General features: G+C 35.7%; 1 protein-coding gene across 2 annotated transcripts; it reads right to left on the bottom strand.

Annotated features, from left to right (window-relative positions):
* Positions 1 to 323: 323 nt before the first annotated feature.
* On the bottom strand, positions 324 to 25,097 carry agbl5 (AGBL carboxypeptidase 5). 2 transcript variants are annotated; one of them, XM_056456283.1, is made up of 15 exons: positions 25,014 to 25,097; positions 23,224 to 23,445; positions 20,543 to 20,714; positions 19,840 to 20,009; positions 18,408 to 18,585; positions 17,784 to 17,962; positions 16,721 to 17,210; positions 15,903 to 16,072; positions 15,344 to 15,676; positions 11,144 to 11,304; positions 9,619 to 9,807; positions 3,368 to 3,495; positions 3,228 to 3,277; positions 797 to 936; positions 324 to 426 (listed from the first exon to the last, which is right to left on the bottom strand). In XM_056456283.1, exons 2-15 carry the CDS (start codon positions 23,421 to 23,423, stop codon positions 344 to 346), a joined length of 2,643 nt encoding a protein of 880 aa, XP_056312258.1. In that variant the 5' UTR covers positions 23,424 to 23,445; positions 25,014 to 25,097; the 3' UTR covers positions 324 to 343. The 2 variants fall into 2 exon arrangements, with proteins under 2 accessions (XP_056312258.1, XP_056312259.1); XM_056456284.1 differs by having other exon boundaries at positions 11,144 to 11,301.
* Between the last annotated feature and the right edge of the window lie 197 nt (positions 25,098 to 25,294).

Here is a 25,294-nt window from a genome sequence, read left to right as displayed (position 1 = left end):
ACTGACTCTGTGATCGATCTCATGGTGTGATGTGAATGTGCACTTATCCTGGCTGTAACATAGCGGCTCGTTCTCATCCTGGATCAGAAAACATGCAGTGGACTAAGCCAGGAGGAGCTGATTAAACTAGGTCAAGCTGCACTTTTTCTGTTATCCTGGCTTTCTTGATTCATCTTTTGTGCAATCGCAACACCCCTCAAGTTTTGTTCAAGGTATATTGTGATTATATTCAGGATATGCTCTGATTGTGTTGAATAAATGTTCAGATTATGTTTTGGATGTATTCAGGATCTGTTTGGGGTGTGTTCTGCTTACGTTCAGGATATGTAGGTTGTGTTGTGTGTTACCTGTGTATGCGCTGATCTGTCTGTCTGCTGGAGTTCTTCAGCACAGCTTTAGTGGACAGACGGTCTTTACCGGAAACTCCTGAAAACAGCACATCCAGCAATCATGTGAGGGATAATGTACAATAAATGTGCGCTAGCAGCAGATACACTGCACATTTAGATTTCATGGAGACTTTAAACTTCAGTCCAGTAAGTGCTCGACTTCAGATGGTACAAGCAGCATCACAGTTATGTTTACAGTATAAAAATCACTACAGATTCGACAGCACAAACACATTTAGTTTGATGTTTGTACAGTTATACACTTCATTTTAGTAAACAGTCTACACTGCCCATCAGACAGAAAGCATGTATCAGGATGCATGTGTGTCTGAGTGAGTGAGTTAGTGTGTTTGTTAGAGAGTATTTCTGAGTGTAAGAGAGAGTGTATGCGTGTGTGTGTGTCTAACCTGCCAGGTGTTTTTTGAGGCCAGGTTTGATCAGTTTCCACACTCTCATGGTCGATGTCTCTGCACTGCTGAGGGGAATGACAGAAGACTGAAGCTCTCTCCGCACCGGGATACGGCTGGGCCGCGGCTGAAGCTCACATCTGATATTCAACACATCAACATGTGCAGCTGTTAAATACTGCTTTGACATTTAGGATATTTACAATTCACCCATTTAGCAGACACTTTTATTCAAGGAGACTTACAAGTGAGGACAAAAGAAGCACTCCTATCATCAGAGACTAGCTGTATTTAGGTGCTATGACAAGTCTAAGTTACTAAGTCTACAAGTCCAAGTTTTATTTAATCATTTCATTTGTTTGAACTTTTTTCTTTTATTATGTAACTGTATGATGTAACAGATATATGATATGAAACTTTTATTATTAAAGCACAGTTCACTCAAAAATTCTGTCATAATTTACTCAAACCTTCTGTTGAACACAAAGGAAGAAATACTGGAGAATGTTGGGAACAAAAGCAGCCACTGAATCGCACAGTATTTTTTGTTCCTGCTATGGATGTCAACGGGAGCTTTTTTTACCCCAGCATTCTTCAAAATATCTTGTTTTGTGTTTAACAGAATAAATAAACTCAAAGTTTTGTAAGATTTGAGATACCACAGATGATTTGAGATGTCTTTAACAATACAAGCATGAGCTGGAAATAAAGAGGCAATCGGCTCCACACCATCCTCTTCATTCAACCCATACCAAATGGTCATTTCAAACTATGAATGTTCAACATCAATCCAAGTGACTTTTTCCTATCATGTCTGAAATCATTTGAAATGTCTCAGTGCGACTGGTACAATGGTCTCATTCCCTCAGAAATAGACAATAAAACAATACGTATATACCTTCAGGTGTCTTTTGAATCACTGCTAAGGGTGTTCCTTTACCTAGGGGGCTTCTATTCAAATGACAATGTGTTCCCTATAAGCAGAAACACTTCAGATCTAACATGCCACTAAATGCAAATGCCATTTGGTTTTCCACACCTACCCCTCCATTGAAGGAGATCCTTAGTTTGACTACTTAAAGGACAGTTTCACAAAGCTCGGGGCGATTCTGTAACCAGATCAGCCCATAGGGTGAACCTCTCATGCTCCGTACTATGCATATTTTGATATCAGGTATGCATCTTTTGGTCTTCGATTTATCTTTGAGAATTTGATGTGTTGTATTGATCGTTTATGAATTGGCACAATGCACATTTACCTGACTAGTTCATTGTTATGATTATTCAAAAGGAGTTCATGTTATTATCTCTAGTAGATTACGTTAAGTCCAAAACACCACAAGCCCCTTTACAGGTTAGTAACGGACTAAAACATGATAGAAGGAGCAGCGTGTCATGCTATACGATGTTCGTAAAGCTCCGACTAACACATTTGCATTATTTCAAGTATACTTAAACTGTCAAAGGCCTATCTAAATGTGGATAGGCCTCCATCTCTAAACACATTATACTGTTTAAATCGTATAGTGATTACTCAAAGTTACTGATAGTCTAAATAAATTGTTCTGCTTAATTCTACAGTAATGATCATGCTATGATTAAATAGCTTTGTTTTGATTTAGTAGATCTATAGGGACCACACAACAAATATTCTAATCTGGTTAAGTACAGTTCTGCCTTTTCAGAGTTGTGGTTAATCGCCTCTGTTTAATGACCAAGACTGACATGCTTGTGCTTAAGAGATCTTATACTCGGCCGGTACAAGACTCAGGATGTTATAGGAATCCGAATGAACGAGAATAATATACAATAACGAATCGAAGAGAATATTCAATCATAATCTAAAGTCATATTAAAAAGAAATAAAATGATCTTATCAATGTTTTATGATTGGAGTCAGATAAAACGAGGATAAATATATAAATATTCTAAACCACTTCATATTTAAATTGGAGTCAGATATGAGTTAAATTTAAAGTAAATCAACTATATGCACTGGAAAGACCAAACATGCAGTGAACCTTCGTCCACCAGTACACGCCATCATTGGACTAACTGGCTGAACCTTACAATTTACAACTACTTCAGTGAGTAAACGATAGGGATATTTTCATTTTTGGGTGAACTGTGCCTGAGATCTGTTCAGTTTTTACAGTCAAGTTTGGTAGATCTTCATGAATTAATAATAAAAGTATATATTTTTTAAGCAAATTTACAAAGAAAAAAAAGGACATTTTTTAAATTATGTATTTAAAATAACCTTTGACATGCCATAAGAGTAAAAAACAATAGTGTTACTTAACAAAATCTTATTTATTATATATTTGTTCTCTTTTACAAACTTAAAACTGCTCCTATAATCGCTTAAACTAAATGTATTGGTGTAATTTTTTGGGGAAAAGCATTTAAGTGCTAGTGTGTTGATGTTTACCTGCTGTACTCTATAGACGTCAGGATGTCCAGAGAGTCCCGCAGCGGCTCCTGACAAACAATCCCACAGTATTGAACACATCAGAGCGTTTATGAGCAGCTGTGGTCTGTGTGAGTGTGTGTGTGTGTGTGTTCTTCTACCTGTGTTGTGAGCGCCGTTCTCTGCTGTGATGAGTGACAGTGGGCGGGGCCTGATCTGCCTCCCTTGCCTCGCCCACCACGCAGCTCTTTTATCTGGTTGGCCGGGCGGAACTCTGGACAGCTGTTGCCTGGCAACAACACACACAGAGAGATACAGTTACCTCATTACACATTCCGTGGTCACCATGGCAACAGTGGAATCAGCCTGTGCTCAGTGGCTTACAGCAGAGGTTATAATAGCATATCAGTATTACACAAACACAGAGACAGGAGAGTGAAGAAAGGTCAAAGGTCAGAGAAGCAGTTGAAACAGATGTTTATTAGAGAAAGAGCAGCTCTGTCAGCTCATGGAGCACGTATACAAGATTCACATTTATTAAATGAGCAGTAGAGCGCGCGGTTCACAGGTCACTGCATCACACACACACACACACGCAGACCATCAGATTCAGGAGAACACAGATGCAGAGAGAACAGGAAATGACATCAAAACACACTGAAAACACCAGCGTCACGCTATATTACACACACAGTGTTGATAATGAGACTGTTCGAGTGTCTGTGAGTCTGTATGTGCTTTACGCCTGAGGGAATTCTGGGATTTCAGCAGCTTCGTGTGCGAAAAACAGCTGCGTTTCACTCTTCCAGGACGCTACACATTGCACAAAGTAATTTAGCACCAAACACACACAATTATATTTGCACGAACACACTCGCATCTGCACAGACACTGGCACGAGTATATAAAAAAAGCTTCATCATGAAAATAATGCTACAGTATAAACTTGACTGCTCAGAACAACAATAATAATGTTCATCTTAATAGTTTTAATAGTCAATCTTAATCTTAATAGCTTTCTTCTTTGATTTAGTCTGACTTTACATCTAGTTTTTGCAAGATTCTCTTCAATAAATGAAGTTTGACACACACAGAAGAACAGAGACAAAGACATCAGAATAAAGGCATTAAAGATTACACACACACAAACCAAATAACACACACACACACACACACACACACACACACACACACTCACTCACTTGCACACACTCATAAAAATCAAAGAAAGTGCGGTGTGATCATACAAAGACGTCATGTTTCACAGCTTTAACGTCTTCAGGAAATCTGCATTATTATTATTACTAGTGTTTGAGTTCTCCAGAACACGCTCATACTTTAAATCAAAACCAAAAGCATTTTAAGGATGTGCAGTGTGAGCTGCATGATTTATTACACTTTTCTCGAGACGGTAATCATATTTTAACCCAAAATCAAAAAAAAATTGACAACCAAAAAAAGACCTTGAGTGTTTCATAAGGCCTCAATATCACTAGATTAACCAATAAAGACCTCTTTTGTCTAACTAAAGTTTACTCTTAAACATAAATTAAATATACAAAGAATAACTTCATCTGTTGATTTTTTGGGGGGGTAAAATATGCTTCCTTTTCAAATCTTATAATCTGAGGTCATAATCAATTAATGTAGAATTTCAATAAACTCAAATGTCTATTTAAGTCTAATTAAGTTTAATCACTTTTGAGGTTTAGAACTTCATCATCTGTTGATTTTGGGGTAAAATATGCTTTATTTTCAAATAGATTCTGTGTTTATCTTATTTGATTAATAGTTAATTAAACACTTGAGCTCATTTTTCATTAATGTAGAATCACCAAAATTAAGTCATGATAAATAAAATCTTTTATTAATAATTAATGTGTCGAAAGATCTTCTCATGTGAAAAACAAATAAACTCAAATGTCTAATTAAGTTTAATCACTTTTGTCTAATTGAGGTTTAGAACTTCATCATCTGTTGATTTTGGGGTAAAATATGCTTTATTTTCAAATAGATTCTGTGTTCATCTTATTTCATTAATAGTTAATTAAACATTTGCGCTCATTTTTCATTAATGTAGAATCACCAAAATTAAGTCATGATAAATAAAATCTTTTATTATTAATTAATGTGTCGAAAGATCATGTGAAAAACAAATGAACTCAAATGTCTAATTATGTCTGATCTCTTTTGTTTAATTATGTTTAGTTTCCTAAACAATGCAAAAATAAATTAATTAATTACGCAAAGAACTACATCCTCTGTTGATTTTGGGGTAAAACATGCTTCATTTCAAATACATTCTGTGTTAATCTAATATATTTAATATAATAGATAATAAGTATATTATATATACTTATAATCTTATATACTCCTATTAAAAAAACAATAAACTCAAATGTCTAATTATGTTTGATCTCATCTAATTGAGGTTTAGTCAAGTCTCCTACTCTCTGTCTAATCTCTATTGTTTAATTGAGGTTTAGTCAAGTCTCATACTCTCTGTCTCATCTCTATTGTTTAATTGAGGTTAAGTCAAGTCTCATATTCTCTGTCTGATCTCTATTGTTTAATTGAGGTTTAGTCAAGTCTCATACTCTCTGTCTAATCTCTATTGTTTAATTGAGGTTAAGTCAAGTCTCATACTCTCTGTCTAATCTCTATTGTTTAATTGAGGTTTAGTCAAGTCTCATACTCTCTGTCTGATCTCTTTTGTTTAATTAATGTTTAGTCAAGTCTCATACTCTCTGTCTAATCTCTATTGTTTAATTGAGGTTTAGTCAAGTCTCATACTCTCTGTCTAATCTCTATTGTTTAATTGAGGTTAAGTCAAGTCTCATACTCTCTGTCTAATCTCTATTGTTTAATTGAGGTTTAGTCAAGTCTCATACTCTCTGTCTAATCTCTATTGTTTAATTGAGGTTTAGTCAAGTCTCATACTCTCTGTCTAATCTCTATTGTTTAATTGAGGTTTAGTCAAGTCTCATACTCTCTGTCTAATCTCTATTGTTTAATTGAGGTTTAGTCAAGTCTCATATTCTCTGTCTGATCTCTATTGTTTAATTGAGGTTTAGTCAAGTCTCATATTCTCTGTCTGATCTCTATTGTTTAATTGAGGTTTAGTCAAGTCTCATACTCTCTGTCTCATCTCTTTTGTTTAATTGAGGTTTAGTCAAGTCTCATACTCTCTGTCTGATCTCTATTGTTTAATTGAGGTTTAGTCAAGTCTCATATTCTCTGTCTGATCTCTATTGTTTAATTGAGGTTTAGTCAAGTCTCATATTCTCTGTCTGATCTCTATTGTTTAATTGAGGTTTAGTCAAGTCTCATACTCTCTGTCTAATCTCTATTGTTTAATTGAGGTTAAGTCAAGTCTCATACTCTCTGTCTAATCTCTATTGTTTAATTGAGGTTTAGTCAAGTCTCATACTCTCTGTCTAATCTCTATTGTTTAATTGAGGTTTAGTCAAGTCTCATACTCTCTTTCTGATCTCTATTGTTTAATTGAGGTTTAGTCAAGTCTCATATTCTCTGTCTGATCTCTATTGTTTAATTGAGGTTTAGTCAAGTCTCATACTCTCTGTCTGATCTCTTTTGTTTAATTGAGGTTTAGTCAAGTCTCATACTCTCTGTCTGATCTCTTTTGTTTAATTGAGGTTTAGTCAAGTCTCATACTCTCTGTCTGATCTCTTTTGTTTAATTGAGGTTTAGTCAAGTCTCATACTCTCTGTCTGATCTCTATTGTTTAATTGAGGTTTAGTCAAGTCTCATACTCTCTGTCTGATCTCTATTGTTTAATTGAGGTTTAGTCAAGTCTCATACTCTCTGTCTGATCTCTATTGTTTAATTGAGGTTTAGTCAAGTCTCATACTCTCTGTCTGATCTCTATTGTTTAATTGAGGTTTAGTCAAGTCTCATACTCTCTGTCTGATCTCTATTGTTTAATTGAGGTTTAGTCAAGTCTCATACTCTCTGTCTCATCTCTTTTGTTTAATTGAGGTTTAGTCAAGTCTCATATTCTCTGTCTGATCTCTATTGTTTAATTGAGGTTTAGTCAAGTCTCATATTCTCTGTCTGATCTCTATCGTTTAATTGAGGTTTAGTCAAGTCTCATATTCTCTGTTTGATCTCTTTTGTTTAATTGAGGTTTAGTCAAGTCTCATACTCTCTGTCTGATCTCTATTGTTTAATTGAGGTTTAGTCAAGTCTCATATTCTCTGTCTGATCTCTATTGTTTAATTGAGGTTTAGTCAAGTCTCATATTCTCTGTCTGATCTCTATTGTTTAATTGAGGTTTAGTCAAGTCTCATATTCTCTGTCTGATCTCTATTGTTTAATTGAGGTTTAGTCAAGTCTCATACTCTCTGTCTGATCTCTTTTGTTTAATTGAGGTTTAGTCAAGTCTCATACTCTCTGTCTGATCTCTATTGTTTAATTGAGGTTTAGTCAAGTCTCATATTCTCTGTCTGATCTCTATTGTTTAATTGAGGTTTAGTCAAGTCTCATACTCTCTGTCTGATCTCTATTGTTTAATTGAGGTTTAGTCAAGTCTCATATTCTCTGTCTGATCTCTATTGTTTAATTGAGGTTTAGTCAAGTCTCATATTCTCTGTCTGATCTCTATTGTTTAATTGAGGTTTAGTCAAGTCTCATACTCTCTGTCTGATCTCTATTGTTTAATTGAGGTTTAGTCAAGTCTCATACTCTCTGTTTAATCTCTTTTGTTTAATTGAGGTTTAGTCAAGTCTCATACTCTCTGTCTCATCTCTTTTGTTTAATTGAGGTTTAGTCAAGTCTCATACTCTCTGTCTAATCTCTATTGTTTAATTGAGGTTTAGTCAAGTCTCATACTCTCTGTCTGATCTCTATTGTTTAATTGAGGTTTAGTCAAGTCTCATACTCTCTGTCTGATCTCTATTGTTTAATTGAGGTTTAGTCAAGTCTCATACTCTCTGTCTCATCTCTATTGTTTAATTGAGGTTTAGTCAAGTCTCATATTCTCTGTCTGATCTCTATTGTTTAATTGAGGTTTAGTCAAGTCTCATACTCTCTGTCTGATCTCTATTGTTTAATTGAGGTTTAGTCAAGTCTCATATTCTCTGTCTGATCTCTATTGTTTAATTGAGGTTTAGTCAAGTCTCATATTCTCTGTCTGATCTCTATTGTTTAATTGAGGTTTAGTCAAGTCTCATACTCTCTGTCTGATCTCTATTGTTTAATTGAGGTTTAGTCAAGTCTCATACTCTCTGTTTAATCTCTTTTGTTTAATTGAGGTTTAGTCAAGTCTCATACTCTCTGTCTCATCTCTTTTGTTTAATTGAGGTTTAGTCAAGTCTCATACTCTCTGTCTGATCTCTATTGTTTAATTGAGGTTTAGTCAAGTCTCATACTCTCTGTCTGATCTCTTTTGTTTAATTGAGGTTTAGTCAAGTCTCATACTCTCTGTCTAATCTCTATTGTTTAATTGAGGTTTAGTCTTCTAAATAATGCACAAATAAATTATGCAAAAAAACGAATCATCTGTTGATTTTGGGGTAAAATAGGCTTCATTTGAAATAGATTGCATGTTAATCTTATAATTTGAGCTCAAACTCCATTATTGTAGAATCACTCATAATAATAAAGAAAATATTTTATTATTATTAATTAATGTGTCGAATGATCTTCTCATGTGAAAAAGCAAACAAACTCAAATCTCTAATTAAGTCTAATCTCTTGTTTAATTGAGGTTTAGTCTACTCTCATACTCTCCGTCTAATCTCTTTTGTTAATCTTTAATTAAGGATTGAAAATCTTGATCTTGAAAATAATGCAAAAATAAATAAATTACGCAGAAAATGACTGGAGTAAAATATGCTTCATTTACAAATAGATTCTGTGTTCATTTCATAATTTGAGCTCATACTACATTAATGTAGAATCACTCAATTTAGTCATAATAAATATATATATATATTATTATTATTATTATTATTATTAATTAATGAGTCGAATGATCTTCTCATGTGAAAAAACAAACAAACTCAAATCTTGAATTGGGACTAATCTCTTGTCTAATTGAGGTTTAGTCTACTCTCATACAGTCTTGAAAATAATGCAAAAATAAAATAATTATGCAAAGAATAACTTCACACTTTGATTATGGGATAAAATATTCTGTAATATGTAGAATTAAAGGCCTTAATCTGACAAACTTTACTCATAATCAATAATTTCGTATTAATTAATGTGCTGAATGATCTTTTCGCGTGAAAAAAACAAACGCAAATTCAGTGTTAAAATGAAAATAAAACTAAACCGTTTTACTTAGAGGGCTGTTAGGGCAGCGCAGGTCCCGGGGCCTGCAGGGAGGGTCGCGTGGAGAGCGAGGGCAGGATCTGAGCCAAGCTGGGCGGCTGCAGGGAGTACAGACCTGCCAGACTGATGGAGCCGGGGCCTGAAGACGAGGAGGACGGAGACGAGGAGGAGGACGAGGAGGATGAGGAGGGGGACAGAGGAGCCCGCACAGGAGCCGACAGCCGGACGGAGAGACGCTGATGCTGCTGATGATGAGGAAGAGGAGGGGGAGGAGGAGGACGCCTCTTCTCCTGCACTTTACACTCTAAAAACACAAAACACTTTACATCAGGAACTAATAAGAGTGTGCAATATTAAACAGCAGCTCATGTGGTATTTTAAAGTGTGTTAATAGACCCTTTTCACATCTGTGGGTTTCTCAGCATAGTTGGTAAACTTAAAGCTCAGTGAATGGGATGAGCACAGCAAATCATTTATTTACAATCCTATTTGCTCAAGTAAAGCTGTGCAGAGCTGTGGCCCATTCAGGAAAAGATTCATTCAGTAAGGAAGCAGTTCAGTGCTGCTCTGAAACACAAATGTTCTGCTTCGGCTTTGTTTAAACTACTTTCATTGTCAAAAAGAGAATCAGACAATGCTGTTTTTAACACGTAACTCACTCAATAGGAATTTCTTGTTTGTTGAACTGGAAAAATGGCACTCTTGCTCATGTGATATCACATCTAACAAATAAAACACAAGCTAGACTTTGTTCAAATGCTTAAACTGTTCTCTTCCAGCCAGAAGTTTAATTCTGTATACATGGAAAGACTCCTCACCTCCAACATTTAAACACTGGAGGTTTAACAAATAGTTTTTTTGTGAAAGGGTCATACAAGAGATTCTGGTCAAACTTTACAATAAGATCGTATTAGTTAATGTTAGTTTATCTACTAACATGAACAAACAATGAACAATAAATTTACTACAGCATTTGTTCATGTTAGTAAATGCATACATTCTTAATCCCTTAACTAACATAATGCATTACGATTAAAACATGTCGCATTAATTATTAGTGCATTAACACAGTGTTTCCCAACCCTGTTCCTGAAGGCACACCAACAGTCCACATTTTCAACCTCTCCCTAATCAAACACACCTGAATCAACTCATCACAACATCAGAAGAGACTCCAACACCTGAAGTTAATGGGTCAGAAAAGGGAGACATCCAAAATATGTACTGTTGGTGTGCCTCCAGGATCAGGGTTGGGAAACACTGGATTAACAAACATGAACTAAGTATGAACACCATTTATTAACTATAGTTCAATATTCACTAATGCATTATTAAAATCCACATTCATGCTTGTTAATATTAGTTATTGTAACACAAGTTAACATAATCTAGCAATAAAACATCTGTATTTTCATTAACTAATGGTAACCAATATGTACATATGCATATACTGTAGTAAATGTTTTGTTTATTGTTTGTTTATGTTAGTAAAGCCATAAACTAACATTAATCAATTCAACCTTATAGAAAAGTGCTGGCAAAAACAATGTGATTTAACATGTTTTAAAATGGCCGTTTTTCATTATAACACTGCAGGATATAAGGTGTGTTTTGTGCATGTGTTGTGTGTAAACTCTGACCTCTGACAGGCCCCAGGCTCCTGTGTGAGGGCCGGTGTGCTGCGGTGCCGAAGGTGAAGCTGGGAGAACTCTTGAGCTGAGGAGTCTGCCGGCTGCCCTGAACATTAGTGTTACTGCGTGTGCGGTTCAGGGAGTTTTCAGAAGCAGACGTGCTCAGACTTCTAATAAAACACACACACACACACACACACAAATCAACGCATTCACTACATCACCTGAAGAATATTATCCACATTAGCAAAGGTAAAAACAAAACTATAAAATAATAATAATAATCATAATTGTGACTATTTATTTATCAATGGACAGATTATAAATAAAAAACTGCATGTTGTAATATTATAATCAGAAGCCCACATCCCACAACTCCCAATTTATTTGTGCAATTTCTGGAGTTTCAACAAAGTCCTTTTAAAGAGCCCATATTATGGGTTTTTGAAAATGCCCTTCCATGTAGTGTGTCACACAGCTCTAAGTGAAGTGAAATATCCAGCTAAGGCTTAAATCTGTAAGTGTACAGTGTTTAAAACTATTGATTCATCTATAAAAGAGTCGACTCATAGTGCTTCAAACGAGTCGTCTTGATAACGAGTCATTAGGTGTTTCGCGATGACGCAGCCACGAAACACAAGTCTCGCCAGTAGTTACGCGCGCAAACCAGGGAGATTTGAAACCTGCGGCCCCGCCCACTAACACAGAAAAAACACTAGACACACACACACAGACGCCGCCGGTCGAATGAAGTCACGCTGTGCTCAGATGGATAATATTGACAGTCTCTACCCAAAGATGAGTTGTGAACTGTGAAGAGTCAGTGGTTGAGGTTTATTCACTAGTGTAAGTAAGTGCGATTAAAATTGTTGCCTCGTTTAACTTGCAAATTATGTATTTATTGTGTTTTGATACTTGTTAACCTGGTACAGTACACGCGGTTACTCTTTATATTCTCTTATCGCATGTAAGCCACGTTAAAAACGCGACGCGTGCCGCTTTGTTTACGGATTTAACGTTAAAGGCTTTTGTGAGCTCGCGCTCCACTGCCGTTTGTCGTTGCTATGGCGATCGTAAGCTAGGAGACAGGAGACTCGCGTCGCTTTCCCTCGTTCTTCTGAGGAGCGTTGTGTGTGTGTGTGTGTGTGTGTGTGTGTGTGTGTGTGTGTGTGTGAGAGAGAGAGAGAGAGAGAGAGAGAGAGAGAGAGAGAGAGAGAGAGAGAGAGAGAGAGAGAGACTCGCGTGGCTTTCCCTAGTTCTTCTGAGGAGCGTTGTGTGTGTGTGTGTGTGTGTGTGTGTGTGTGTGTGTGTGTGTGTGTGTGTGTGTGTGTGTGTGAGAGAGAGAGAGAGAGACTCGCGTGGCTTTCCCTAGTTTTTCTGAGGAGCGTTGTGTGTGTGTGTGTGTGTGTGTAAGAGAGAGAGAGAGAGAGAGAGAGAGAGAGAGAGAGAGAGACTCGCGTCGCTTTCCCTAGTTCTTCTGAGGAGCGTTGTGTGTGTGTGTGAGAGAGAGAGAGGGAGAGGCTAGGAGACTCGCGTCGATCTCCCCAGTTCTTCTGAGGAGGGTTGTGTGTGTGTGTGAAAAAAGCCTTACACTATGAAGCGTGTGTGCACTGTGACTACTTTTATATAGTTGATTACCAGCTGGGCATTTCACTCTGTCTCGTGCTGAAGCCTGTCACTGTCGACCAATCGCAGCAGGCTGTCATCGGTCCAATCAGCGCAGATTAGCTTCGCGCTGAGGAGGGGGTTTGGGAACAAATGAATCACTGAACGATTCATATGGGAGTCGCTGGGATAATTAGGTAAAAATAAATGCAGATTATAAGACCATAAAAGTGTTTTATGACCTTGCATGCATATTAGACTGTTGTTGGAGACCCTTACAACCTAAATATGACCCTATTTCATGTATAATATGGGCTCTTTAAGGCAAGTCATTTCACTCAGTGGCCATCTTTGAAACGCATCTCGGGAGTATGTCTGTCTGAACAGGGAAACATCCAATTCTCCAAAACTGCTTGTCAAGCTTAAGATTAAACTATGAGGAATCCCCAATAAATTATCCAAAAGCTGTCGCTGGAGCTGCACGATTCTGGCTAAAATGAGAATCGCCATTTTTTTGCTTAAAATAAAGATCAGGATTTTCCTCAGGATTCTGCAGATGTAAAATAAAGGTTAATATGAGTCAGCAATTAATATTGTTTTTTTCTCAATCATATGGTAAAACAACAACAACAATATTATGTGTAGGTCTACTGGTGTCTATAAATAATTCTACTCTACTTATAATAATTCTGATGTTGAATTATGTTTGAGATATATGCTCGCAATCTGTCATTGACAACATTATTAGACCATTTAATTCACTGGTAAAAATCAACATGATATAGGCTAGAGTAGTTATACTGACACTGTAAACATTTATTTTCATGCACAACTGTGTGTTCGCTATGAAAGAAAACACATCAAACGCTTGTCGCAATCATAACTCTATATTGCGATATGATTATTTAAATGATGTGCACGCTTTCAGTTTCATTTTCACTGCTAAGTGCTGTTCATACTTCGCTCGCGGCTCTCAAACGATCACTCTGTGCCACAAACTGAATATTTACAACTTTATTACCTGTTACTCACAGCCTTTGCAGGCTCTGTTCACTAAAGTAGACGCGCGCGCATCTATCATTAACTAGGGCGCGCGCCCGCCCTCTCTGTGGTAACGGCTCACAGTCAGCAGCTCACGTCACGTGTGATTTCCCGGTCGCAAATACAGCATTATATGAAGACAAAAAAGAGATTTTTCTGTGAATTATACCTGATAAATACAGTATGTGACTCTTTCAACATCATTTGGAGGTGTTCATGTCCCTGAGCAATGTATGTGAAACAATGAAAAGACTCGTGCAGCCGCCTTTGCTTCTCTCCTGAACTTGAAATTATGATTGGCAGAATCGTAGAAATGCTGGATTAAGATAGTCTAGGGGGTCGAATCGAGATCGCGATCTTTTTTCGATTAATTGTGCAGCTCTAGCTGTCGCTTTAGTTTCGGTTCTAATCATTCTAATCACACTAAATCTGCAGAAGCTCACAGCCCTCCCCTGGAGATTCGTCAGGCTACAGCGATCGATGATTGGCTCCTGTACTTAAAGGCGGGGCTTCATTCACCATGTTGATCGTTACACTTTTCCCCGTTCAAAACTATACAAGTGACACGTCCTGTGTTTTCTATAGTCTTTGGTTTTAATCTCGTAATTCCCACTTTGTTCTGGAATTATGAGTTTACATCTTGTTATTCTGGCCTTGTGGGGAAATTCTAAATATAGCAAATAAAAATGTTTGTTTTGCCATTCTGACTTTAAATCCCGCAATTCAGATGATTTTTTTTTCTAAAACTTCTGTGTTTAAAACTCAAAATTCAGACTTTTTATGGAATTCAGAGTTTAAATGTTGTAATTTTGAACATTTATTCTAAATTTAACTAACTTTGTGTTGGCATTTTGTATTTAAATCCTGCATTTCATATGGTTATTCAGAGTTTAAGTCTCATTACTCTGTATTTTTGGGGGAGTTTAAATATAGCAAACACAACACTGTTTCAGAACTCTCAGTTTAAATATTGCAATTCCAACATTTTTCTGTCATTTCTGTGTTTAAATATTGAATTTCAGATTGTTAATTTTGGTTTTCTGACCTTAAATCTCATAATTTTGCAAGATATATATTTGCTAGAATTGCAAGAATAAAAAAGTCATAATTACCCTTTACATTTGTTACAACACCGAAAACAATCCAACACTTGATGTGCAACAATAAACACCATAAAAGAGATTTTCGTATTTAGAGTTGTTGTCTTGTTTCTAGTCCAAATAGCTACACATTCCTAAATCAAGAAGCATTTTCTAGACAAATATACTGTCATGTTTTCAAAAATAGGTCAAAATGAAGTGAGTTTTTCCTTTAAACAAGCAAATAATCTGCCAATGGGGAAAGCGAAATAATCTCATGTCAAAATGAAAGATGAGACTATTTCGCTTCCCCCATTGGCAGATTATTTAGCATGTTTAAAGGTAAAAACTCACTTTATTTTGGCATATTGTTTTTTAAAACAACAGAATCTGTTTTGCTTGTCTATAAAATACTTCTTTATTTAAGAGTATTTTGACAAGAAACAAGACAAATCTTTTTCACAGTAAGTCAGGTGTCTCTTACGCAGGTTTGGGCGGGCTGCTGCTGGTTTTGCAGTGCGTGTTTCTGCGGTTGTTGGATGTCAGGCTGGTGCTGTTGCGCACGTGTTTGAGTATGGATGCACGCAGGTTCAGCAGGCTGCTGTGTTCAGACAGAACCAGTCGAGGCCACGGGTTGCACTCCGCCATGTCCAGCGCCGCCACCGCCACTGCACGGCCCACCTGCTCGTACACCTCCGGGGTGTATTTGGGAGGAAAAGCGGGCGGTGGAGGTGGCGTTGCTCGTCCGTTATCATGACAGGCGGGCGGGATGGTGTTCACAGAGCGGCCCGTGTTGTAGTTACACTCCAGTGTGTAGCTGTAAACAGGAGACACACACATCTTAAGCCCTCATTTTAAACAATGGTTGCAAGAATTGTCTCAGTGAATTTTTTGGTATGTTTGGTTTTGAATTATTTAGTAAAAGATCCTAAAAAAGATCCTAAAATTCTTAGATGTTAGTATCAGTATGTTAGTTTTAGGGATATAATCTATGTTCTAGTGTGCTCCAAAACACTGAGAGGAACACTGACTGCTAGATGTACCTGTGCACCAGGCCGATGGCTTTGTGAATGGCCACTCGTCCACTGCCCTCCTTTGACTGACCGTCACGTTTGTCCCGAGCGTACATGTTCTTCTCCGAGAAATTACAGCCCAGGAAATCAAAGTGTGCACAGTTTAGGGAGATCAGCTTGGCATACAGCATGTTCTCCACCTGGAAGAAGAAGAAGAAAAGATTAAGACTGGGCAAAGATTAATCGCATCCAAATAAAAGTTTTGGATTTTTGGAAGTTTGTTTTGACAGTATATGTGTGTGTGTGTGTGTGTGTGTGTGTGTGTGTGTGTGTGTATTACAAACATTTATTATGTTTATCTGATACACAACATGCATAAAAACTCAACTAAAAATGATTCAAAACTATTATGTTACATAGATACTTAAATTGACATAAAATTTGTAACATATCTATATATCTATATATATATATATATATATATATATATATATATATATATTACATTTAAATATAAATAAATATTTTCTCAAGTATATGCATGCGTAATTTATATACACATATAATGTTTATAATTTGCACAGATATAACACAAAACTAAAAGAATCATCAAAAATATTAAATAAATAACTTTTAAAACACTTTCAATAACTAAATATTGAATTTGACAACTCGAAAACAATTAAAATTATTGACTGAAAAACATTTAAAATGACAATTTATTAAAAATTGTTAAATGTACAGCTTTCTAAAACCATAACATTTAAAATAAACAATAAATGTAAAACACTGATTAAACTCAAACCATTTCAAAATGATTGATTACACAGACTGAAGTAAACACACACCTGCTGGCTCTCCTCCGTCAGGTTGTTGCCGTACATAAAGCATCCTCTTTTGGAGGCGTGGCCATGCAAATCTATATAATACGCCACTCCGCTCTCCTGGGGCGGGACCTGCTCTGAGGGGGCGGAGTTTGTTTCTCCTCTGCTCTGTACTGACTTGTTCTCATTGCAGGGCTCCGCCTCTTTCTGGACTCCGCCCTTCTCCCAGCTCTCCTCCAGCTGCATCGGGATCTCGGAGAGGTCAAAGGTCGGTTCCTCCCCTCGCTCCGCCTCATTACGCAGGTTCATGCAGCGCTCCCGCTCAGTGGGCGTGGCCATGTGAGGGCTGGTGTTTGATTGGTTGGAGGTTTTGAGGGCGGAGCCAGAGGCATGGCCAAGGCGGTTGTGGATGTGGTAGTAGAGCAGCAGAGATTTGGCACCATAGATTGAAGGATGCAGATCTGGACTGGGGTTCACATACTGTCTGTTCAGATTCACACCGCGAGAGTCCGTCCTGAAAACACAAACACTTTTTATAACAAGTTATTTTAAAACAATTAATCTATCAATAAAATCTGATAGTTGATTATATAATTATAATTATCTGATTCAATTAAAAAAATAAATTATAAAATAATTATAATTATAATGAATTATAATTTAAACACCATTTAATTGAATATATTTAAATATTTTAAAATTAAATATTTAAAATAAAACATTTAAAACTAAGTTTATTGTAAAATAGTTTAAAATAATTATTCCATTTAGTCAATAAAATTCAAAACGTTAAATTATTGATTACGTTTAACGCTTCAATTAACTAATAAATATTATAAATAATTACAATTTAAAAATGTCAATGCTTAAAACAATATATTATTTGATTAAGAAATGTAATAGTTTAACAATTTGATGACTTTGAAAAATATTTTCATATAGTGTAATTTAATATAATATAGTTTAATAGATAGTTTAATGTTGTACATTTGAAAATTATTAATGAAATAACAAATTATACATAAACAAACAAAAAAAAATACAAATTGCGCTCTCTGATCATCCCTCAGCCAGGATGACCTCTGACCTGTAGTGACCCCTGACGACCCCATCCGGGTTCAGCATCGGGATGAGCTTGAAGACGAACATGCGGCGGAGCGTCTGAGCGCGCGGATCCTCCTGATTCAAGATGAAGCTCAGAAAACCATTGAACACGAAGCTGGACGGCGTTTCTCCAGGGTGAACCCTGCTGCTCACAAAGAACACCTGCGCACACACACACACACACATTAAGAAAACATCCTCATCGGTTTGACAGCACAATGTCTCTCAATGTAAACAACATTGAGAGATTTTCTCACAATGTAAACAAGCTAAGAAAACGCTGCATTTTCTCACAACACATGCAAATAGCACGAAACACAACGGAAATGTTTCAAGGGGATCCTGTGTTTGGGTCCACTTGAAACATTTCCGTTGTGTTCCCTACTATTTGCATGTGTTGTGAGAAAACGCAGGAGTTTTATTTGTTTGCATTGTGAGAATTTGCAACACGTATGCTCATGAGGATCTAATCTTGATTTGCTGCTGTTTTCTCTAATGGCATGCGTTTTCCTATATTGCAGTGTATTCAGCTCTCTCGGCCACAGCACTATGAATATAAACATATTTATAAGATGTGGTTTGTCCTCTTAATGTGTCCTCTTAATACCCGTTTGCCAGTGAAGCGGTGTGCACGCGCAGTGCCCAGGTCTGGGAAGAGTTTGTCCAGCCGTGGCTCTCGCTCCTCCAGCAGGCCGTGACATGAGGACACGGTGATCAGATCCACACGGTGGCCGTCCAGAGAGTGGCAGAGCAGCTCACGGTGATAATAGATGCTCTCTGGAGGACTGAAAACACACACACACACACACATTCAGAAACTGAGCTTTCATGAAATAAAGACCATCAAATATAGCAGATAAGAACAGGAAAAATGCTAAATGTGCAAAAAATATTCTGCAATAAAACATGTAATAAAATATTTAATTTACATTTAACAGTTTAACATGACAGTAATGCAATTTACATAAAAAATACGCAAACTAAATTCTTAAATCAGTAATAAAATATTCAGTACGTGCTCAACATCCCAAAAATAAAATATGCACTTACAAAAAAGCGATAGAATATTCACCTTATTCTCCGCGTATGAGCGGCCGCAGCCATTTGAATCATTTTGGCCCGATCGCATTCACTTCCATTCATTTTAAAACGTTAAAAACGGCTCGTTTTGCTGCTTGGTGTCGCAAATTGATATTTTCTAATTATATTATTCTACTTTGTCTGTATTGTCATGCAAACACTTGTTTGTAGAGTAAGTAGTTTGACCGTTTTCTGCAGTTTATTATTCCTAGTCATTTCTCCCATTGGCAGCTGAATCGGAAGTTATAAAACAATTACATTTCCGCACTAAAAAATAAGGTCAATTTGATGTTATAAAATATAAAAATAATGAAATAAGTGCAATCTAATATTCAGAGTTGATTTGTGTTTTTACACTAAATTGTTTTTAATTAATATTTTTAAATACATTTAATATTTTAAAGTGAAACGGCAAAATCTGTGAAGAAGAAAAAAAACAATCACAGAAGGTTTAAGGCTTATTCAGCATTAAAGAAAATAAAAATAAAGTGTGCAATAAAATTGTCACTGTTTATATATTATTATGGCTGGTACACCTCAGATGTGCATTATTTTCTGATAATCCAACAGCTCAGAGTGCATCGTCGCACTCCTCTGGTCTCCAGCACCGCTGCTGAATCCACTGTTTAGATGTTGTATTTGAAAGTTTGTTCATCAGGTTTTTGTCCTCAGCAAACTGCTCCTGTGTGTAGCACTAGTGTGTGTGTAGCACTCCTGTGTGTAGCACTAGTGTGTGTGTGTGCAGCACTTCCACATCTCCTCCACATCTCCTCCTCCTCCTTCTGTTGTGATCTGATGTGATTTCTAACTGTTGTAGCTGTGAAATAACTCTAATCATTCAGTGGAGTGATACGGAGCTGTAATGCGCTCAAAACCTGCTGGAACTACTTTAGCTGTGTGTTCATCTGACAAACACCTTAGAATGCTCATCAGCCAATCAGAACCGTGTGTGTGTATACCTGCAGGCCGTGTGTGTGCTGGTGCTGCTCAGGAACTTGTGGTCAAGCTGCAGCATCATGTCCTGACACTCGGCGTATGAGAACGGGTAACAGAAGGAGAAGTAGGTGGTGACGCCGCGAACATCCAGCAGACGATGAACAAATGACAGGATGAACTGACTGTCTGACATCTGCACAAACACACAGCTATTAATAAAGAGCTAAAAATAGCAGCGGCAGTGCCTGAAATAACATCAACACATCAAACACAGGCTTCTGCAGGTCAAAGTTAACCCCTTGTGTGCTGTTGGGGATGTTTTCATCCACTCTGGGCTGATTTGAGTCTTAATTTGGCCACAGTTTTCCCTGTGTTTCAGCAAATGGAGCGATTTTTGCTGACAGATCTTGTTTTGATATAATTTGGGAAAATGCTTAGATTTTTTCAGAAATTCAACAATACACTCTTGGGTTATTGACTCCCCTTTGGTTATGTTGGTGGCTGTTTTTGCCCCATTGACTTCCATTATAATCATAGTTTTTGATTGACATGACAGCATATAATCATGCATTCTTGATTGTTGCTGGTTGTTGGGATTAAGAGGGATGATTTGTCATGTTTACACACAAAGCTTAAGACTTTTTCAAACCTTTTTAAGTCTTTAAATGTGGTTTTTGAAACATAAGACAGCCTGCAAACAGAAGACAGACAAGAGCGAGAGTGCACCTCAAACGTGGGTCTGTCTCGAACCCGTTCCCAGCGTGTTTTGACAGGCAGCGCGCGGACGAACGGAGCCATGCCCTGCGTGTACAGCTTGCTCTGCTTGTTCATGTTCATCATGTTGATCTTCAGCAGTTTTCCAGGCAGCAGCCCGCGAACACTGAAGTAAAACCATGATCTGCACACACGAGATCAACAACACACACTTCACTTCTGCAATGCACACACATTCATCAGGACAAAAACAAATGCAAAAGACAAATAGACAGAAAAGGTTTGACAAGAGAAGCATCCCTGAGTGTATTATTAAAAGAGCACGTCGCCTTCAGGATTAAATGATGATTTTGAGCCGTCATGTTTTTTACAATTCATTTTCAGAAAAGTATTATTATTTGTTATTATTATTATTATTATTATTATTATTATTATTGTGTGCATGGCGGTTTTATGCTCTGTAACCTGTTTGGATATTCATAAGACATATTACTGTAACAGCATAAAGCAGTGATTTACATTTGATTAAAAAATAAATGCAACCAGGCATATGAAAAAGAAAATTATAATAATAAAACACATATAATAATAATAATTCAATTCAATTCAATTCAATTCAATTCAATTCAATAATAATAATAATAATAATAATAATAATCATAATAATAATAATACTAATCATAATAATAATAATACTAATCATAATAATAATCATCATAATCATAATAATAATAATAATAATAATAATAATAATAATAATAATAATAATAATAAAACCAAATATAATAAAATATCAACTATAAATAAAATATTTTTTGCTTAAAGTTGATCAATTTACTTTAGCCTAAAATGATCATTTATAAGCAAATTAGTCACATTTATTTAATAATCAACACACAAATAAAAACTGTTGTACACAAACACTGCACAGGATGCATTTTTATATCAACTTTTTAAATCTAATTTTGTTTTTACTGCATTTGCACTACATATTTTAATACATTTTTCACATTATTAACACTACATTGCATTGCATATTTAACTATTTTTTATTTTAAAAATGTTAAATAAACACTATATCATATCGCAACGTTACTTCCATTTCTGAAATATCAAAAAATATTACTCATTTTTGCATATTTTAGATTATTTATATGTTTTTAAATATCAACTAATATAGGCTCTACTTTACATTTTAATTTACATTTTTGAAACAATAAACACTATATTATGTTGCATATTTATCATTATTTTGAAAATCAAAAAGTTAAATAAACACTATATCATATTGCAACGTTACTTCCATTTCTGAAATATCAAAAAATATTACTCATTTTTGCATATTTTAGATTATTTATATATCAAATAATATAGGCTCTACTTTACATTTTAATTTACATTTTTGAAACAATAAACACTATATTATGTTGCATATTTATCATTATTTTGAAAATCAAAATGTTAAATAAACACTATATCATATTGCAACGTTATTACCATTTCTGATATATCAAAAAATATTACTCATTTTTGCATATTTTAGATTATTTATATATCAAATAATATAGGCTCTACTTTACATTTTAATTTACATTTTTGAAACAATAAACACTATATTATGTTGCATATTTATCATTATTTTGAAAATCAAAATGTTAAATAAACACTATATCATATTGCAACGTTATTACCATTTCTGATATATCAAAAAATATGACAAATTTTTGCATATTTTAGATTATTTATGTTTTTAAATATTAAATATATAGGCTCTACTTTACATTTTCATTATTTACATAAATAATAAATAATAAACACTATATTATGTTGCATATTTATCATCATTTTGAAAATCAAAATGTTAAATAAGCACCATATTTTATTTCCATTTTTAAAATATAAAAAAACACTACATTTTTGCATATTTTAGATTTAATATTTACATGTTTTAAATATTAAACAATAAATCTTCTATTGCACATTTTACATTATTTACATTCTACAAATAAACACTAATATTACTTCATATGTAACATCATTTTAACTTTCAAAATATTAAATAAGCACTATATTTTATTGCATATTTTATTTCCATTTCTGAAATATCAAAAAATATTACTCATTTTTGCATATTTTAGATTATTTATATGTTTTTAAATATTTAATAATATAGGCTCTACTTTACATTTTCATTATTTACATTTTTGAAACAATAAACACTATATTATGTTGCATATTTATCATTATTTTAATTTTCTAAATGTTAAATAAGCACCATATTTTATTGCATATTTTATTTCCATTTTTAAAATATAAAAAAACACTACATTTTTGCATATTTTAGATTTAATATTTACATGTTTTAAATATTAAACAATATATCTTCTATTGCACATTTTACATTATTTTCATTCTACAAATAAACACTAATATTACTTCATATGTAACATCATTTTAAGTTTGAAAATATTAAATAAATGCATCATATTTTCCTGCACACTCTGCATTATTAAAAAACTCATTATTATCCAAATAATTCCAGGCATCAAAATTTAAAAGCACCACAAATGTTAAAACAAACTGGAGTTAAAAATATCCCAACACAAACCCAAGCTCAATGTGTGTGTGTGTGTGTGTGTGTGTGTGTGTGTGTGTGTGTGTGTGTGTGTGTGTGTGTGTGTGTGTGTGTGTACCGGTTGCCGTTCTCGAACTCTGTGCTGGCGCAGTCGGGTTTGGTCCACACGTTGAACTCGTAGTCGGGCTGCGGGACTGAAGCAGATCTGCTGCTCTCACCGGCAGCTTCTGAAGCCTCCACTCGCTCCACACGCGCAAGATTCCCAGAGTCAAATCGAGAGCTGAACACCGCACTGCCCACGCGGATCTCCATGACCATCACACAACACTCATCTCTACACCTGCACACACAGAGAAATAGAGTGAGAGAAATGAACAGAGAGAGAGAGAGAGAGAGAGAGAGAGAGAGAGAGAGAGAGAGAGAGAGACAACTGCACCTGACTAACAGCAATCGATATCTGATGCTAACTGGAGAGACAAGAGCAGTTTCACTACACACACTCATAAACATACAAATACACACTCACAGTGACATAAAGACTTACTAACAAACAAACAAACAAACAAACACACACACACACACAGAGTGAGACAGTTATGGATGAGAGACAACTTGACGTTTGTACTTTATCACATTTCATATAATAAAAAATGTCCACCAGTGTCACATAATGGCACTCTTAATTAACTATATGCACAATATATGGCACATTTATATAGATATAACGCACATATGGCATTGTTCCTACTTTAAAATATTAAACAAACTCTTTTTATTAGAAGTGTTATTCAATTTCATCTATTTAATAGTATCACTCATTCATTCATTCATTCATTTTCTTTTCAGATTAGTCCCTTTAGCAATCAGGGGTCACCACAGCGGAATGAACCGCCAACTATATATTTTACGCAGCGGATGCTCTTCCAGCTGCGACCCATCACTGGGAAACACCCAAACACACTCATTCCCACACATACACCATGAATAATTTAGCTTACCCAATTCCCCTATACATACTAGCATGTCTTTGGACTTGGGGAGAACATGCAAACTCCACACAGAAATGCCAACTAACCCAGCCAAAGCTCAAACGAGCAACCTTCTTGCTACGAGGCGATCAATCGGCCACCATGACGCCCTAATAGTATCATTTACTAATTAATTCTATCATCTACTTAATAGTTTTATTTTATTATTTAATTACAAAATGAATGCTCATTTGCATTAGTTGATTTTTGCATTAACTCTATATTTTATTGCACATTTGCATCATTGTAAATATACTGTTGCATGCTTTTACTCACTTTTCTTGACATTTATAATTGTTAAAATGGGAAGAATCCTATTTTATTGTATTTGCTCTTATTTATTCATTTATGTTTATAAAAAATAAAGCTAATTATTATAATTATTATCCAACTGAATTTTCCAATGTTGTGTCATTTCCCTGGAGGCTTTGCAGACACGACAAACATTCCCAAAAACACAGTAAAACATCAAGGTTAGAGCTGAAGTTACCATTATTTCACATTACTCTGACTGTTTACGTTGACAATGTGTTGATCATGGTAGAACATTAGTTACCGAGCCCGTAACAAAACAATCATCAGACAATAGCACGACATTTCCCCCTGAAACCTGACTCAATCTGCAATCCTACTCTCTGAAACGACACTACATGATTACATGTGTTTCTCAGATCATTTGCTTAATCATAAACATCGGATCGTTTCTCAGCAGCAGCTGCAGCAGCTAGTGTTGATTAGCATTCGCTAGCTTTATTGCAGCTATTAAATGACAAAATCAACACTGCTGTACAGCGAAACACAGCTGACGCGTGCAGAGAACAAAGCTGAACACAGACCACAGCAAAAACGCGTTTGTCATCGCTAAATTTAGGAGAAATACCTGTGTTTATTCGTCCTCCTCGGCGATCACTAGGCGACTCTTTAAACCCAAACAAACCCTCATCAGCAGCCTCGCTCACAGGTGCAGCGAACTCAGCGCTGATTGGCTGGCAACTACAGCGTAGCGCAAGCTGATTGGTTCGCTCAGCAGCTCAGCACGCATGGATAGGTTGGTCAGAAGCCAAGTACGTAGTAAACCAGAAACAAATCATAATAAAACAATTATAGATATTACATTTGGTTCGTTGCAGCGCTCCTCCAAATCTAATAATGTGCGTCAAC

Source organism: Danio aesculapii, chromosome 4, assembly GCF_903798145.1.
Source record: "Danio aesculapii chromosome 4, fDanAes4.1, whole genome shotgun sequence".
NCBI lineage: Eukaryota > Metazoa > Chordata > Actinopteri > Cypriniformes > Danionidae > Danio > Danio aesculapii.
This window is presented reverse-complemented; position numbering and strand designations above follow the sequence as displayed.